Source organism: Dysidea avara, chromosome 1 (assembly GCF_963678975.1).
Source record: "Dysidea avara chromosome 1, odDysAvar1.4, whole genome shotgun sequence".
In the NCBI taxonomy this organism is placed as follows: domain Eukaryota; kingdom Metazoa; phylum Porifera; class Demospongiae; order Dictyoceratida; family Dysideidae; genus Dysidea; species Dysidea avara.
This window is the reverse complement of record NC_089272.1, coordinates 19,924,419-19,941,697: the sequence shown is the minus strand read 5'-3', so window position 1 is coordinate 19,941,697 and position 17,279 is coordinate 19,924,419. Positions and strand designations below refer to the sequence as shown.

General features: G+C 38.7%; 2 protein-coding genes across 8 annotated transcripts in view; both read right to left on the bottom strand.

The window, feature by feature from the left end:
• LOC136258570 (uncharacterized) overlaps positions 1-3,950 on the bottom strand; it is a 54,932-nt gene extending 50,982 nt beyond the window's left edge. For 2 of the 3 annotated variants that reach the window (XM_066051895.1, XM_066051915.1), the window contains exons 1-2: positions 3,857-3,950; positions 1,844-2,230 (exon numbers count right to left, since the gene is read on the bottom strand). In XM_066051895.1, coding sequence (XP_065907967.1) covers positions 1,844-2,207 — 364 coding nt within the window. In that variant the 5' untranslated portion in view covers positions 2,208-2,230; positions 3,857-3,950. The remainder of the gene's footprint in view (positions 1-1,843; positions 2,231-3,856) is intronic. The other variant, XM_066051905.1, reaches the window with a different exon arrangement.
• A 3,044-nt stretch (positions 3,951-6,994) lies between these two features.
• The window catches only part of LOC136258580 (uncharacterized), a 43,080-nt gene continuing 32,795 nt past the window's right edge, over positions 6,995-17,279 (bottom strand). For 4 of the 5 annotated variants that reach the window (XM_066051924.1, XM_066051936.1, XM_066051943.1 and 1 more), the window contains 2 exons: positions 8,615-8,640; positions 6,995-7,113 (listed from right to left, as the gene is read on the bottom strand). In XM_066051924.1, the coding sequence (XP_065907996.1) occupies positions 7,090-7,113; positions 8,615-8,640 (50 nt within the window). In that variant the 3' untranslated portion in view covers positions 6,995-7,089. Of the gene's footprint in view, positions 7,122-8,614; positions 8,641-17,279 lie in introns of all 5 variants that reach the window. The other variant, XM_066051930.1, reaches the window with a different exon arrangement.

The window sequence follows — 17,279 nt, the reverse complement described above, 5'->3', positions numbered from 1 at the left end:
TGGTTTATGTAAGCGCCTGACTATTTTCTTGATGTCTTCTGTACATATCAATTTATTCGCTCATCCGGCTGTCTACTGCTGTATTTCCCACACTGCTTAACTTATGAAGCTGAAACTTAACCAGTCTATTCCTCTGTCCCTGTAGACAACAAAGAACCAATAAACCAATTTTTATAAATGTGTGTATATTGATGATTTTCTAAAATTAGGTCACAAATATTCTTACCCAGGGATTCTAAAAATAGCAGCTGGTACACATTACTATAAATAACTACACCACTAAGTAGTAAACGATCTGCTGTATATTCTAGGCATCTTGACAACTCATCAAAATGTGGAGTAATCCGGACAAGCCTTCATGCATTAAAATGCTTGTGGTAGCTAATCCATAATCAATCATAATTATTATAAAACATATTGTATGCATGTTTCATATGTGCGTTAATCCTCAAATTGAGGCTGCACATTTTTGGAAAATAAATGTAATTGTTTGGATGGTGTAATAGAGACAGGTATCCAGGTAGAGATGTGCTTTTTAACAGCAACTCTCTTTTCCATACTAAATATCATATCAGAACACACTAGCTATTTATCACATCAGTATAATAGTGTAGTTTATCAACATTCACTGAATAAAGAAGTTTGTATACACAGTGCTCTTTGAGGTACAGATAAATTGGATATTGTTACAACTATTAGCTAATATGCCAGTCATAACTAACCATGACCACTTCAGTATAGTATCATGATACAGTGTACACAAAATGCACTATGTTGCAGAGCACTAGTATGTGTGCATGCATGTGTCCATGCGTGTGTGTGTGTGTGTGTGTGTGTGTGTTTGTACGTGTGTGTGTGTATGTGTTTGTATGTGTGTGTGTATGTGTGTGCATGCGTGCGTGTGTGTGTGTGTGTGTGTGTGCACGTGCATGCGTGCGTGTGTGTGCATGTGTTTGTAGATGTGTGCGTGTGTGTGCATGTGTTTGTACATGTGCGTGTGTGTGCATGTGTTTGTACATGTGTATGTGTGTGTGCGCGCATGTGTGTGCATATATAATGTGCATGCATGTGTGTGTACATGTGTGTGTGTCAGGGTTGAAACCGGGTCACTACTGTTGACCTGGATGACCCGGATAACAATCCTGGTCCAACCCGGATTTGACCCAGATGTGATCTGGATTAATTTAATACGCCAACTACTACGTTTTGAGTGCTGACTAGCGCATTAAGCATGGGGGTGTCAATACTTAACGATGATAGTAAGTGGGCATGATTCCACGTAAGTTTGCAAAAAGCAAGATACATTTCCTGCAAGTAGGTGTGGCTTTGCGCATACCTAACACACCATAATTTTTAAAAGTATGACACATTCCTGATATAAGGTGGGCGTGGCTCACAAAAGAAACTAGTCTTGACCTATCTTGTACAATAACAATCGATTAGTGGGCGTGGCTCCACATAAGCTAGCAGGCAGCTATGAGTATGGTTTTCTGCATACCTGTACACTTTAATGTCACCGATAAATGGGCATGGCTGCACGTATGGTTGCAGGTAGTCGTACGATGAGTGGGCATGGCTCACGAAAGAAGCTGAGTTGCATCAGGACTTGACTATGACGTGTTTATACACCTCTGTACCGTCCAACTAAACGATTTGCTTCGCACGTGATCCAATCCGGGTCAGACCCGGATAATTTTTAAAGCGGGTCTGACCCGGATAAAATGTGACCCGGTTGACCCGACCCGGTTTCAACGCTGGTGTGTGTGTGTGCGTGTGTGTGTGCGCGTACGTGCGTATGCGTTTGTGTAATGTGTATGCATGCGTGCATGTAGTCAGTTCTGACCTTGGACAACTTGAGGACTGGATTCTGACTCTACTGGATGTCCAAATGGTACCTCTTCTGGGTTAGTCATCTTGTTAGCCAAAGTAGTCAGGCTAGTATACTCTTCGGCACTCTTCATAAATGTGATTAGCTCATCATAACTTTTGCTGTCATTGTTTTCCATTTTATCATGAATGATATCTAAAAATAAATTCACTCGTAATTTATCTTGGTTTGGTTTAGCTTCCAAATTTGCTGTGTCTTTGTGAGAGAGTAACTTCAGGTCACTAAACATCTGTACCAAACTATCAACATGTGGATCGAGTGTGTCAGCTAACTCTTCACGGTGCTCAGCCAAATGGTGAATGAATTGCTTGTCAGCCATGATTCATTAAGTTTTAATCTGTGCTATATATGACAAAAAAATACTTACAGTGTTCATACAACCACAAGGTGGATAAGTGGTATTTGCTAAAAGGCTGACTAGTCATTGTAAAGCACACCTTTTAGACATAGTGTCCTTATCAGACAATAATGCATAAACTTATAATTTTTTTCATCAGGTTCTATTAAACATTAAACTTTGTTTGGAACATGCATTAGCATGATTTCGTGTCTGTGATATTTTCTTTTGAAATTGGGCATTGTACTTGTCACAGTTGTATAAATCATTTGCCAAAATATTGTCGCAAATATGTAGGTCTTCCACCCACAAACAATGAGGAAATATGAAACACTTATACCACACTTGTAGACATTTATCCTAACCACATTAATTATATAAACATTTCCTGTAATCATGAATACCCACAAATTCCTTCAAGTTATTCATATATATATATATATATATGTACATCTGTTTATAGGTTAGTAGCAAGAGTCCATAATAAAGAGGAGAGTGTCCAACTCAGTATTGTACCATCAAAAATGAGCCAGGTAAGTACATAGTGATAATTGTTCCTGTTTGGCCACATTATATCCAAATTCATTTCAAAAAAGCCTCTCTATGAATGGGTGTCAAAGTGTTTAAAGGGCTTCTATCAAAACTCACTAGGCTTCTTTAATATGAATATGGCTAAAATATGGTCACAAGGGACAATTACCACTATGCACTTAACGGGCTCATTTTTGATGGACCAATACTGAGTTAGACACTCTCTTCTTTATTATGGACTCTTGTTAGTAGTGATCTCTGGTTAGTGACTGGAAAGTACTATACTGTACATACTGCTCAAACACAATGTTGTCTCGCGAGATTAAAAACTTGCTAAGTAAAGGGAGTGGTACCTATTTTGCTTGTGAGTATTCATTCCAAATGAAACGGGATGAATACTTGTGAGCGAAATGTGTGCCATGCCCATTAATTAGTGAGTGTCTTAATTGCTCATTCTATTGCGAGACAATGTTGCATTAATGCTCATTCTATCGCGAGATGACGTTGTGTTTGAGCAGTACTGTACATTGTACATATATTTAGGTGAATTTTGAATCATATAGTTATTCGGAATAATATGTGTACTATGTGTCAATGTATGTACTATGTGTTGCGGCAGTGTTACAGTTGCTATTGACTCACATGCATGAACAGGGGCGGATCTAGAAATTTTCAGCGGAGGTTTCTGAACCCCAGAAACTCCCCCTGATGGATGTACATACGAAATGTACATAATGTCATCGAACTAAGAGAAATTCTAAGTACAAGTTTTAATTACTTCTATCATCGTTTACTCTTAATGTCATGGAAATAACATGCAATTCCAGACTGCATACTTCATTGGTATATGTACAGGCCATAAGGCAAAAGCTGACATACAATGTAAAATGACACCATTACGCACATAGCTATGCCAGAGCATGTCTCACACCACCTGCCCACGAAGATCCTTTCACTTTTCAGGATCATGCTCATGGTCGCATATGTCCGGCTATATGCATTCACCATTTCTACATCTAGTCATCAATGATGGTTTCAGTCGTCTCATTCGGTCCATACGTACGTACACGAAAATAAATCACGCCGTACATGTACAATACCTGATCGAACGTGAAGAGGGTGACTTCTCTTTCCCCTTTCGTTTGCGCTAGTGTTTGCGGTCTCGTTTGCTCTCCTTGTTTGGGTGTATCTATTTTACGAACGGAACCGGACCAGCCGACGCGAATTTTTTTTTCGGGGTGTCTATGTCCACCGGTGTACCGGTTATTCTTAGAGCCACGCCCACTTATCGCGTTACAAACATACGCTCAGCCACGCCCATTTATTAGTAAGTGCAGTATGTAGCACGAGACTGAGGGTATCTATGGTGAGGGGTAGTTATTGTTAGTAGGTGATGACCTTATTTTTTTTTTTGTCTTCAACCTACAGCTAGGCTGAAGTTGCGTCTGGATCCGCCCCTGTTTACTCAACACGAATCGAACGCTCAAAAAGGTAGTCTCGCTCGCTCCAGACTAGCCAAAACATAGCTCTTATCGCACGCCTCGGCTTTAATTAATCCAGCGGATTGCTATCCGGGTTAGCAGTAGTGACCCGGTTTCAACGTTGGCCCAAACCACAAAGTCTATATCCAAATCATTCTGGCAAGATATAGTGTATTGCTGAAACTTGTTATATATCTGTGTATCCGATCTTGATATCATCGGCAAACGTTTATTTTGTGGATTAGTCCACTATTTCAGGGATATCATTAACATACAAGATAAATAATAAAGGCCCTAGTCTCGCGGCGCCCGACCCTAAAAAGAGGGTCTGGTGAAACTGTGTACAAAAAGTTTGGCGCTGCCGGAATGTTGGAAGCTCCAATCAGATCGCTCCATTTCAAATTGATTATGTAATGCGTACATTTCAAAAGATTCGCGGCTTACTGTTAATTACATCCGGTGACTCTGCAGCTTAAACTCATTGAGAAAACAGCTATACAATTCTGTTGGGTTCGTTTTAATGTTGAATAAATAAAGTAGCGCTATTAGTTTGGTGATGCTGTAAGCGGATCTGGTTGAATGGATGTTGTGACGTAAACAGTGCACTTACGTAGCACGTAAAACGTCATCCAATAAACATTCCAGAGCTCAAACTTTTTGTACAGAGTTTCACCAGACCCTCTTTTTAGGGTCGGGCGCCGCGAGACTATAAAGGCCCAAGCACTGAACTTTGTGCTAGGGACACCACTGTTAACAGAAACCACCTGGATGTCTCACCATGAACAACAACTCTCTGATGTTGGCCACATAAAAAAAACTACCGTCTACTGATCCAATTTAAACAGTCAACATACCATAGCCCTTAGTTTGATTAACAACCTTTGGTGGGGAACACTGTAAAAGGCACTTTTAAAGTCAAGGGATATTAATGCTATTACCTACCTAGGCCAACAGATGTCCATTCTTCAAAATATTTTAAGTTGGTGAAGCAAGATATTTGGTAAACGAAGCCATGTTGTTGAAGAGGAGAAAACATTCTTATCTAACAAGATCATATGGTCATGAATGATTGATCCAACGTCTTACAAGCTTGAGATGCTAAACTAATTAATAGGATGATAGTTGCTAGGTAAGTTTCTGTGACCACTTTTAAAAACAGGAGTTGCATTCTCCAATTTCCATTTATGGGGGAGTTGTCCTAACTGTTGTAGATCAAACAAAGAGATTTACACAAGTGTTCACAGAGTGTAGCAAGTATGTTTATGATACACCATCATTGACTCTACTTGGGAAATTAGGTAGTTCTTGAAGGTCTTTATGAATGAAAATTGATTTAGAGAAACATCAAGGGTATTGTGGCCATGCCTTTTCATGGAATTTCTTCTAGCACAGTCAAGCTAAAAGATGAAAATTTGTAAGTCAAGTGTGGAGCTGATCTACTCAAGAAGTCATTGAATCTAGAAGAACGATGGAATATATATGCCCCTAAGATCACAGCTAACTTTGTCAGTTTGTAGCTATTCACCAGTAGCTATAGGCTAGGAATGAGAGTAGTACTGTACATTATGATGACAGTCATATCGACTCATATGCATCATTGAAGAAATGATCAATATTGTACAACATAAATAACAGTAATGTATGTGACTCCTTGGACACATGCAACCATGAGTATGATCCTAAAAAGGACCTGTGTGGACTATAGGCAGAAGTTCAACTTTGGTACAGCAGAATGTTTCACAATAAATTAAGTGAGATAAAAGTATCTAAGAGGTATCACGGAACCCCCACTTTGGGAAAAGGTTTACCACCTTTTGATTAAATTGAACCAATCAGTCTGAATACCAGAGTACCTTAAGAATAATTATTGTGGCCATTAATTATAATATAGGAATCCACTAAAACACTGAAGGGCTGATTTATACAATAACTCATTTTTGCATCTCCTCTATCAGTACTGCAAAATACACAATCTCTAGCTTGGATTGAAATACATATCCTGCTGTCATCAGCCTGTGAATCAGACATGGGTCAAGCACTTAGGTCAAGGGCTTGAAGCACTTTTCAAGCACCTGTAAAAGTGCTTAAGTACAAGCACAAACACAAATGCTGCAATTGAGTAAATACTTCAAGTGCAAAGTGAAGCACTATTTAAGTGCTTGATATAATTACTTAATTACTAAAAAACTCATATGGTGCATGCAGTCATGCACCTATTGTTTTAAGTACTATTGTTACAATGAACAAACATCAATTGGTAAAAGTTTCATCTTTCAATCTGCACCTCTCAGGCCTGAAGACTTTCCCTGCTACACTGAATAATTGTTCTACAGGTACAGTACACCTGATAGGTCAATATTATTCACATTTGATAGCACCTATTGGCTATTAAACGAGAAGTTCATTGGATCAAAGACTTTTGATATGAGCTGGCAGCTTTTGTGCTTTAAAATGTGCTTATAAGCACTTTGAAATATAAGTAATTAAGTACCAGCACAAGCACAAATGCTGCACAGTAACAAATACTTTTAAGCACTACAAAGCACTTCAAAACAAGTGCTTAAGGTGCTTATAAGTACAAGTGCTTAAGGCTTGACCCACGTCTGCTGTGAATGTCCTTTTCTCTGTGTTATCAGTCTATCTTTCCTTTACCATTAACTGCATGTACATACAATATTTACTCATAACTTGTATCTAATACAATGCAGTTAAGTACTTGAAACAACCCTACTAAAGTGATAGCTAAGTTTAAAGTAATAGCTAAGAAGTTATGCATAATTATGATGTTCATGTGTAAACTGTTGGAAAAACAATAACTACAGCACGTAACATTTCAAGACTCTTTTCTTGCACTACTTGTTATTACATCTCACTGACTCTGCTGCTGTAAGATAAAACAATACACCATCATTAGATATAGATTAAACCTATGACCACATGCAGCTTGTTTATTAAGTATCTTTTATATTTGCTCACTATATGGAATTAACAAACAATCCTCTTGCTCCAGTTTTCTTTTACTGGGGTTACTATGACATTTCTTACAAGTAGCTAGCTATAGCTATTTAATTTCTTGTGGCCATGTCTCCAACCCCCACCCCCAGGGGGGCATCTATTTAGTTTGGATGGTTCCAACTCCACTGTGTTGACCCCCCCCCCACACACACACACACCCTTCAGCCTGCTCTGCTGCCCCTGGTTCCTGCAGTCAAGGCATGAATATTACAACTAATTTTCTTTTACGTTATAGCCTAAAGCCATTGTATGATACACCATCTCTGTTTAAACACGCACAGCAGAAGCTCTGCTTAAACACATAGAACAAAAAATTATAGAAATTTTAAGTTGAATTAGGGATCAAAGGAAAAGAAGTAGTGAAACAAGGCAATAGCAAAAGTGGCAAACCAAAGAAGGCTGCCTACACCTGCAGTCTATACCCATGACTGAAATAGAGAATAAATGTTCACTAGCTTCCTTGGTTTACCACTTTGTGCTATTTCTTTGTTATACTACTTTTTCTCTTTGATTCCTAATTCAACTAAAATTTTTAAAGGTTTTCCTTCTACTCGTTTGTTTACTTTTTTAGAACATAACTATGACAATGAACCAGCGTGTACTGCATTGAAAGAAAGAATGGTGCCAGGAATGCCATAAAAGTTATTTGTCATCAGAACGCATGCCCCAACAAGGGAGGTGGCCATTATGCTTTGTATTTAGCTATGCTTCGCCCATTACACAGCATCACAATTGAAGAACAGTGTGAGAAGTGTCTGAAATCAATCCAGTTGCTACAGAAAATATGGGTGATAAGCATAATAGCCAACACAGCACAAGGAAGCCACATCACACTATCACAAATTGACACCTTGCGTTGTTAGCAACAGGAACTGGAACACAAAGAAGGACAAAGGCAAGTCCATGATGCATGCATTGTATGTACTGCGGTTGGCGAAAGGGACAAAGCAATGTTGAACAATGAAGAAATCAAGCCTGTAGCCTTATCCATTATCGAGTTATGCTTGGCTGGCAGGACCAGTTGGTTGGTCCGTCTGTCCGTCAGTCAGTCAGGTAGTATCAAATTCTGTTACTAGTAAATAGGATTTTTTAAAAATTCCATAGAAACTTTTTGGAAGGGTTTAGGATTGGTTTGAAGACATTTTTGGGCTTGGCTGTGCCTAACCAACGCTGCTAAGCTGTTATGAATGGAAATTGAGGCTGGTTTAGGGTGATATTTTTGACTGGAAAAGCCCAGTATTTCATGATCCTCAATATCTATAGTAGAACTACTGTACTGTATGATGGCATATATACACTGTAGAATTATACAAATGGTGTGAGATTTAAGTGTTGTGCATGAAACACAAACAAAATGCTTACGTTTGCTTCCATTTGCAGGCAATAACCTGAAAAATAAATACATACAGTGTAAGTAGTACATTATGTAGAGAGAAACTTTGGCAGGTTAAACTTTGGCGAATATTTGTATTAATTAACAGCATATAATATCATCAAGAGTACATAATATTTATATGGAGAGTATTTAACTCTCAGTATGGCCTGTACTAAAACCCTGAGTAAAGTTCACCAAAGCTCATCTTTCATCAAATCATCACCTTCATTGGAAATAGAGAACTGTTGATTGGTGCTGATTTACGTTGATGAAGGCAAAGCCTTGTTCTCACAAAATGATGAGCTATTACTTAACCCAGGGTGTTTGGTGAATGCATTCAAGTTAGACACTCTCCCCCATATAAATATTACGTACTCTTGATATTATAATTCAGAAAAATATATCAAGACACACGGTAGTGTGTCGTGCGGCCCAAGAAGCCGGCGCGCAACACCCGTAGTATATTGACAAGAAGAAAGAAAATGCAATTTTCGCACCTCCGTAGCTCTGTGCTGCCTTGATGAAACAAGACGATTTTTGCTGTGGACACTCCCTCCACCTTCAGCACTCCACATTCCAAATTAGAGCGAAATCGCTTCACGCGTTCCCGAGATATGCGACTTCAAAAATTGGCTCAGTTTCTTCGTTTTTTCTTCTTCTTATTTTTCTTCCTCTTTTCGCACACTTACAAAAACTCCTATAAAATGCGAACGCCATATCCGATTCCCTTGAAATTTGGCACACAGAAGGGGGGTATAAAGGCGCATCTCTGTACCAACTTTGGCTAGGATACGATAAACAGGTAAAGAGTTATGATCGATTATTCACAAAAAATAACACCAATAGGTTGTCACGCCTACAGGGTAAACCGCATATGGGAAGAAGTTGAAAATCGGTGGGTGAATAGGTTAATTATTGAACCTCAAACCTTTTGTGGTTTGAAAGAAATCGAGCTAAAAACCAGGAAGATACAACGAAAAAACCAACAGTGTGTAACAATCATGCAATCGAGATTAGCTAATAAAAAAACGACTACTTGCCACGCCTACCAGATAAACCGCTAGGGGGAATGCTTTGAAAATCGCTGTATAGATGGAGTAATCATCTTAGAAAGGCTCTTCAATGGTGTAGAAGAATCAGACTTAAAGCCACGGAGTTATAACACAAAATCCAACTTGGTGCAGCAAGTGCGAGATCGAGATACTCTAATAGAGCAGTCATCCTAATAGAGCAGTCACCCTGAAGAGAATTCAAGAGATCAACTAGAAACAAGCAACCAGTATAGAGATCAGCTAGAAACAAGTCACCCTGTAGAGAGATCAGCTACAAACAATTCACCCTGTAGAGAGATCAGCTAGAAAAAGTTACCTTATAGGGAGTTCATGCAACTATGGAAAGGGATAGTTCAGCTAGAAGAAATCACCTTGTAGAGTTCAGCTACAAAGAAACTACCATGTAGAGAGTTCAACTACAAACAAATCGCCCTGTAGAGAGATCAATAGAAGAAGTTACCTTGTAGAGAGTTCAGCTACAAAGAAACCATCATGTAGAGAGTTTAGCTGCAAACAAATCACCTGTAGAGAGTTCAGCTACAAACAAATCTCTCTGTAGAGAGATCAGCCAGAAAAAGTTTCCTTGTAGAGAGTTCAGCTACAAACAAATCACCCTGTAGAGAGATCAGCTAGAAGAAGTAACCTTGCAGAGAGTTCAGTTACAAAGAAACCATCATGTAGAAAGTTCAGCTACAAACTAGTGACCTTGTAGAGACATCAGCTAAAAGAAGTTACCTTATAGAGAGTTCAGGTACAGAGAAACTATCATGTAGAGAGTTCAGCTGCAAACAAATCACATGTAGAGAGTTCAGCTACAAGCAAATCTCCCTGTAGAGAGATCAGCTAGACGAAGTTTCCTTGTAGAGAGTTCAGCTACAAACAAATCACCCTGTAGAAAGATCAGCTAGAAGAAATTACCTTGTAGAGAGTTCAGCTACAAAGAAACCATCATGTAGAGAGTTCAGCTGCAAACAAAATACCTGTAGAGAGTTCAGCTACAAGCAAATTTCCCTGTAGAGAGAGATCAGCTAGAAAAAGTTTCCTTGTAGAGAGTTCAGCTACAAACAAATCACCCTGTAGAAAGATCAGCTAGAAGGAGTCACCTTGTAGAGAGTTCAGTTACAAAGAAACCATCATGTAGAGAATTCAGCTACAAACTAGTGACCTTGTAGAGACATCAGCTAAAAGAAATTACCTTGTAGAGAGTTCAGCTACAAAGAAACCACCATGTAGAGAGTTCAGCTGCAAACAAATCACCTGTAGAGAGTTCAGCTACAAACAAATCTCCCTGTAGAGAGATCAGCTAGAAGAAGTTTCCTTGTAGAGAGTTCAGCTACAAACAAATCACCCTGTAGAAAGATCAGCTAGAAGAAGTTACCTTGTGGAGAGTTCAGCTACAAAGAAACCATCATGTAGAGAGTTCAGCTGCAAACAAATCACCTGTAGAACGTTCAGCTACAAACAAATCTCCCTGTAGAGAGATCAGCTAGAAGAAGTTATCTTGTAGAGAGTTCAGCTACAAAGAAACCATCATGTAGAGAGTTCAGCTGCAAACAAATCACCTGTAGAGAGTTCAGCTACAAACAAATCTCCCTGTAGAGAGATCAGTTAGAAGAAGTTTCCTTGTAGAGAGTTCAGCTACAAACAAATCACCCTGTAGAAAGATCAGCTAGAAGAAGTCACCTTGTAGAGAGTTCAGTTACAAAGAAACCACCATATATAGAGAGTTCAGCTACAAACTAGTGACCTTGTACAGACATCAGTTACCTTGTAGAGAGTTCTGCTACAAAGAAACCATCATGTAGACAGTTCAACTACAAACAAATCACCTGTAGAGAGTTCAGCTACAAACAAATCTCCCTGTAGAGAGATCAGCAAGAAGAAGTTTCCTTGTAGAGAGTTCAGCTACAAACAAATCACCCTGTAGAAAGATCAGCTAGAAGAAGTTACTTTGTGGAGAGTTCAGTTACAAAGAAACCATCATGTAGAGAATTCAGCTGCAAACAAATAACCTGTAGAGAGTTCAGCTACAAACAAATCTCCCTATAGACAGATCAGCTAGAAGAAGTTATCTTGTAGAGAGTTCAGCTGCAAAGAAACCATCATGTAGAGAGTTCAGCTACAAACAAATCTCCCTGTAGAGAGATCAGCTAGAAGAAGTTTCTTTGTAGAGGGTTCAGCTACAAACAAATCACCCTATAGAAAGATCAGCTAGAAGGAGTCACCTTGTAGAGAGTTCAGTTACAGAGAAATCATAATGTAGAGAGTTCAGCTACAAACTAGTGACCTTGTAGAGACATCAGCTAAAAGAAATTACCTTGTAGAGAGTTCAGCTACAAAGAAACCATCATGTAGAGAGTTCAGCTGCAAACAAATCACCTGTAGAGAGTTCAGCTACAAACAAATCTCCCTGTAGAGAGATCAGCTAGAAGAAGTTTCCTTGTAGAGAATTCAGCTACAAACAAATCACCCTCTAGAAAGATCAGCTAGAAGAAGTCACCTTGTAGAGAGTTCAGCTACAAAGAACCATCATGTAGAGAGTTCAGCTGCAAACAAATCACCTGTAGAGAGTTCAGCTACAAACAAATCTCCCTGTAGAAAGATCAGCTAGAAGAAGTTACCTTGTAGAGAGTTCAGCTTCAAAGAAATCACCCTGTAGAAAATTCAGCCACAAACAAATTTCCCTGTAGAAAGATTAGTTAGAGGAAGTTACCTTGTAGAGAGTTCAGCTACAAATATACAAACAAATCACCCTGTAGAGAGATCAGCTAGAAGAAGTTACCTTGTAGATTATTCAGCTACTAACAATTCACCCTGTAGAGAGGGCATCAAGAAGAAGTCACCTTGTAGAGTATTCAGTTACAAAGAAACCACCATGGAGAGTTCTGTAATAAATATATGTATTATATATATAATTTGTACATTTACTGATAAAATCAGAAATATTTAAAGTACATCTGCTTCATCTTTTCTTCTTCCTGTGGTAAAGAAAAAAAAGACAGGTTAAAAAAGTCCCAAAGTTTGTGGTACACAAATACAAAAAGAAATGAAATCTAATCCAAAACAGCCAAGCTGTAAAAAAACAGTGCGGCCCTCAAAAAGGCTATGGTGAAAAAAGATGTGAAATCCAAGGTGGCGGCCAAGAAATGGCTGTGATGGTAGGTTAATGGTAAAAATTTTAATAATGGCAATTTAGGTGAATTTTTTGCCAAGACCAAGCGGCACAAAAATTCACCTGAATTGTCGTTATTAAAATTTTTACCATTAACCTACCATCACAGCCATTTCTTGGCCGCCACCTTGGATTTCACATCTTTTTTCACCATAGCCTTTTTGAGGGCTGCACTGTTTTTTTACAGCTTGGCTGTTTTGGATTAGATGTATATACAGTGAACACTAACAGCATTGTTTCTAGAATAAGACAAAAGTGTTCAGATAATAGTGAATTTGTTTGGATATTTACCATGGATTTATATACAGAGCTCCATTCTACTAGAACATGCAGTTACTCCAAAGGATGAAATACATACAGTCGCTTTTAGAATTCAGATAATCGAGGTGTTTGAATAACCGAGGTTTGGATAAGCTGCCCGAATATATCACCTTTCTATCAAAACAGATTGGCAGTATTGATTAGACAAAATCAAACCCAAACATGAGCCCAGAGCGACCCCAACAAGTTTCTATGGATTTTTAAAATCAATTTTTACTGACTAACTGACTACTAACTGATACCTTCAGCCAACAAGGGATGGTATACTGACAGTCTTGTAGAACCATTTGTAACTGGAGTCAAGTATTTTACCAACTAAAATGCAGCTTGATCATTTGATTTAACTTTACTAAACTAACTTAACTGCTAGCAAAATGAGAACTTGTGATGCTTTAATACTAAACTGTCAAGCAATCAAGCCCAACATAGCCCCTTTTGGCATCTTTAAAAGGACTACTTGATCGCTTGATTCAGACAAACTAACCTCATGATTGTTTGATTTGATTTGATTCTGGTGGTATAACCCAATTATAAAGGCTACAGGCTTGATTTATTCACTGTTTGATGTAGTGAGACGTGCCTTTTCACCAACCAACTACCAAAGCTACAATGTACCTTTGTCCTCCTTTGTGTCTCATTTCTTTCTCCACTACTGTGTAGGTATTGATTCGGTGTTGGCTTCCTTGCGATGACAATCATGCCATTTCTGTAGAGACTAGATAGGCATTTCCTTTAGTGTTGTTCATTTGTAGCACTATGCAACAGGTGGAACATAACAGAAAACAAAGCAGAATGGCCACTATGTTTTCAGTAAATAATAATCTAAACCAAAACAGCCAAGCTGCAAAAAAAGAGTGCGGCTCCCAAAAAGGCCAGGATGAAAAAACATGTGAAATCCAAGGTGGCAGCTAAGAAATGGCTGTGATGGTAGGTTAATGGCAAAATTTTAATTACGACAATTCAGGTGAATTTGCGTTGCCTCCTCCACTAGGATCTGGCACCAAATTCACCTGAATTATTGTAATTAAAATTTTTGCCATTAACCTACCATCACAGCCATTTCTTGGCAGCCACCCATTTCTTGGCAGCCACCTTGGATTTCACATCTTTTTCATCCTGGCCTTTTGGGGGGCCGTACTCTTTTTTTTTACAGCTTGGCTGTTTTGGTTTAGATATCACTTCTTTTTGTATTGCAAGCCACAAAGCCGGCCATTAACTGGCTTTGGTGCTTCCTTCTAACTTTTTTTTTCTTTTCTGCAGGAATTGTGGAACAAAGGATGAAATGTTGTGTACAGTTTTTGTATGATTAAAAATATTTGTATATTTAACAATGAAAGATAATCATACTGTAGGTAATAAGGTGACTTCTTATACATAACTGAACTGTAGCTGAAACTCCCATTGTTTGTAGCTCAACTCTTTTCAGAGTGACTTGTTTCTAGCTGAACTCTCTACATGGTGATTTGTTTCCAACACATATTTCTACAGGGTGATTTGCTTGTAGCTGATCCCTATAAGGTAACTTGTATCTGGCTGATATCTCTACAGTGTGACTTGTTTGTAGCTGACCTCTCTACAGGGTGATTTGTTTGTAGCTGAACTCTCTACATGATGGTTTCTTTGTAGCTGAACTCTCTACAAGGTAACTTCTTCTAGCTGATCTCTCTACAGGGTGACTTGTTTGTAGCTGAACTTTCAACTTGATGGTTTCTTTGTAGCTGAATTCTCTACAAGGTAACTTCTTCTAGCTGATCTTTCTACAGGGTGACTTGTTAGTAGCTGAACTCTCTACATGATGGTTTCTTTGTAGCTGGATTCTCTGCAAGGTAACTTCTTCTAGCTGATCTCTCTACAGGGTGACTTGTTTATAGCTGAACTCTCTACAAGGTGATTTGTTTGCAGCTGAACTTTCCACAGGGTGGTTTTTTTTTGTAGCTGAACTCCCTACAAGGTGACTTCTTCTAGCTGATTTCATTACAGGATGATTTGTTTGTAGCTGAATTCTCTACAGGGTGATTTGTTTGCAGCTGAACTCTCTACATGATGGTTTCTTTGTAGCCGAATTCTATGCAGGGTGATGTGGTTGTAGCTGAACTCTCTGCAGGGTGATATGTTTGTAGCTGAACTCTCTACAGGATGGCTTCTTTGTAGCTGAACTCTCTGCAAGGTGATTTCCTCTAGCTGATCTCTCTACAATGTAACTTCTTGTAGCTGATCTCTCTACTGGGTGACTTGTGTCTAGTTGTACACTCTACAGTTTGTAGCTGAATACTCTACAGGGTGAATTTTTGTAGCCAAACTCTCTGCAGGGTGATTTGTTTGTAGCTGAACTCTCTACAGGATGGTTTCTTTGTAACTGATGTCGCTACAGGTGACTTGTTTCTATCTGATCTCTCTACAGGATGGTTTCTGTGTAGCTGAACTCTCTACAGGGTGATTTTTTTTTCTAGCTGAACTCTCTCTAGGGTGATCACTTCACAGTTGAACCCGCTACAAGGTGGCTTCTTCTATCTGATCTCTCTACAGTGTGATTTGTTTGTAGCTGAACTCTCTTAAGGTGACGTTTTCTAGCTGAACTCTCTCTTATTTTTAGCTGATCTCTCTACAGAGTAACTTGTTAGTAAAGCTGAAATCTTTATATGGTGGATTTTGGTTGTTAAACTCTCTGCATGGAGACTTGTTTGTAGCAGAACTTCTACAGAGCAACTTGTTTGTAGCTGAGCTTTCTACAGGGTGCATGACTTGTTTATAGCTGAACTCTCTTCAGTGTGACTTGTAATGTTCTGAACCACTACAGCAATATATTTGTAGCTGAACTCTCTATAGGGTGACTTGCTTCTTGCTGAACTGTCTATAAGTTTAACTGTTTGCAGTTGAACTCCCTACAGCATAACTTGCAATGTAATAGAACTCTATAATGGAGTAAATAAATTAGCTGAATGTTCTATTAGGGTGACTGTTCTATTAGAGTATCTCGATCTCGCATTTGCTACACGGAGTTGGCTTTTGAATCATAACTCAGTGGTTTGTAATCGAATTCTTCTGTACTACTGCAAGGACATTCTATGAAGATTATTCCAGTTATACACCGATTTTCAGCTCATTGCTCTAAGCAGTTTGCCTAGTAGGCATAAAAACTAATACTTTTTATTCATAAAAATCGATCGCATAATTGTGACACAGGTTGGGTTTTGGGTCATATCTCCATGGTCTTTACCTCGATTCCTTTCAAACCACCAAAAGGCACTCCTACGATGGTTACTCCATCTATATAGCAATTTGCAACTTATTCCATGAAGTGGTTTACCCTGTAGGCATGACAACAAATCGATCTTGTTTTACACAAATAATCGGTCATAACACCCGAACCATTCATCGGATTTGCACCAAATTTTATGCTAGGACTTGCCTTTGGACTCCCTTTCTGTGTGTCAAATTTCAAGGTGAGCGGAGTACATGTTTGCATTTTATATCAAATTTTGCAAGTGTGAGAAAAGACGAAAAAGAAGAAAAAAAAACAAAGAAAAAAAAGTGAAATTTTGGCAGCTGGTATCTCAGAAATGGTTGGTGTGATTTTCTTCAAATTTGGTATGTACATTCCCCTGGCTGGTGGGCAACTCTGTAGCAAATTTAGTTCCATTCGGATAAGGGATCATTGAGATACAAAAGTGTGAATATGACGTTTTCTTTTTTCCTGTCAATATACCCACGGTGTGGCGTGCCGGCTTCTTGGGCCGCACGACACTATCGTGTGTCTTGACCAAGGTGAACATTCAGTTGAGAAATCTGTTTTGTAATATGTCTGGTGCATTCTAGCTTTTTATGCAGTATGCGTTGGTTTACTAGTCGCATTTATGTTAATAAAAAGTACAAAAACAAAAAAGAATTGGAATTTTCAACATCGTGACTATAGAAATGTCATATAACAAGGGAAGCTTATTTCTGATGCTGTACTAGTGGATATATATGTCCACTAGTATATCTGCAGGTGTAGGTGACCTCCCCTTGTTTCCCTACTTTTTATGGAACTTAAAATTCTTAAAATGTTTCCTTATACTTATTTGTTTACTTTTTTGTATTAGCTAAAGCATTGCCATGAGTGCTATA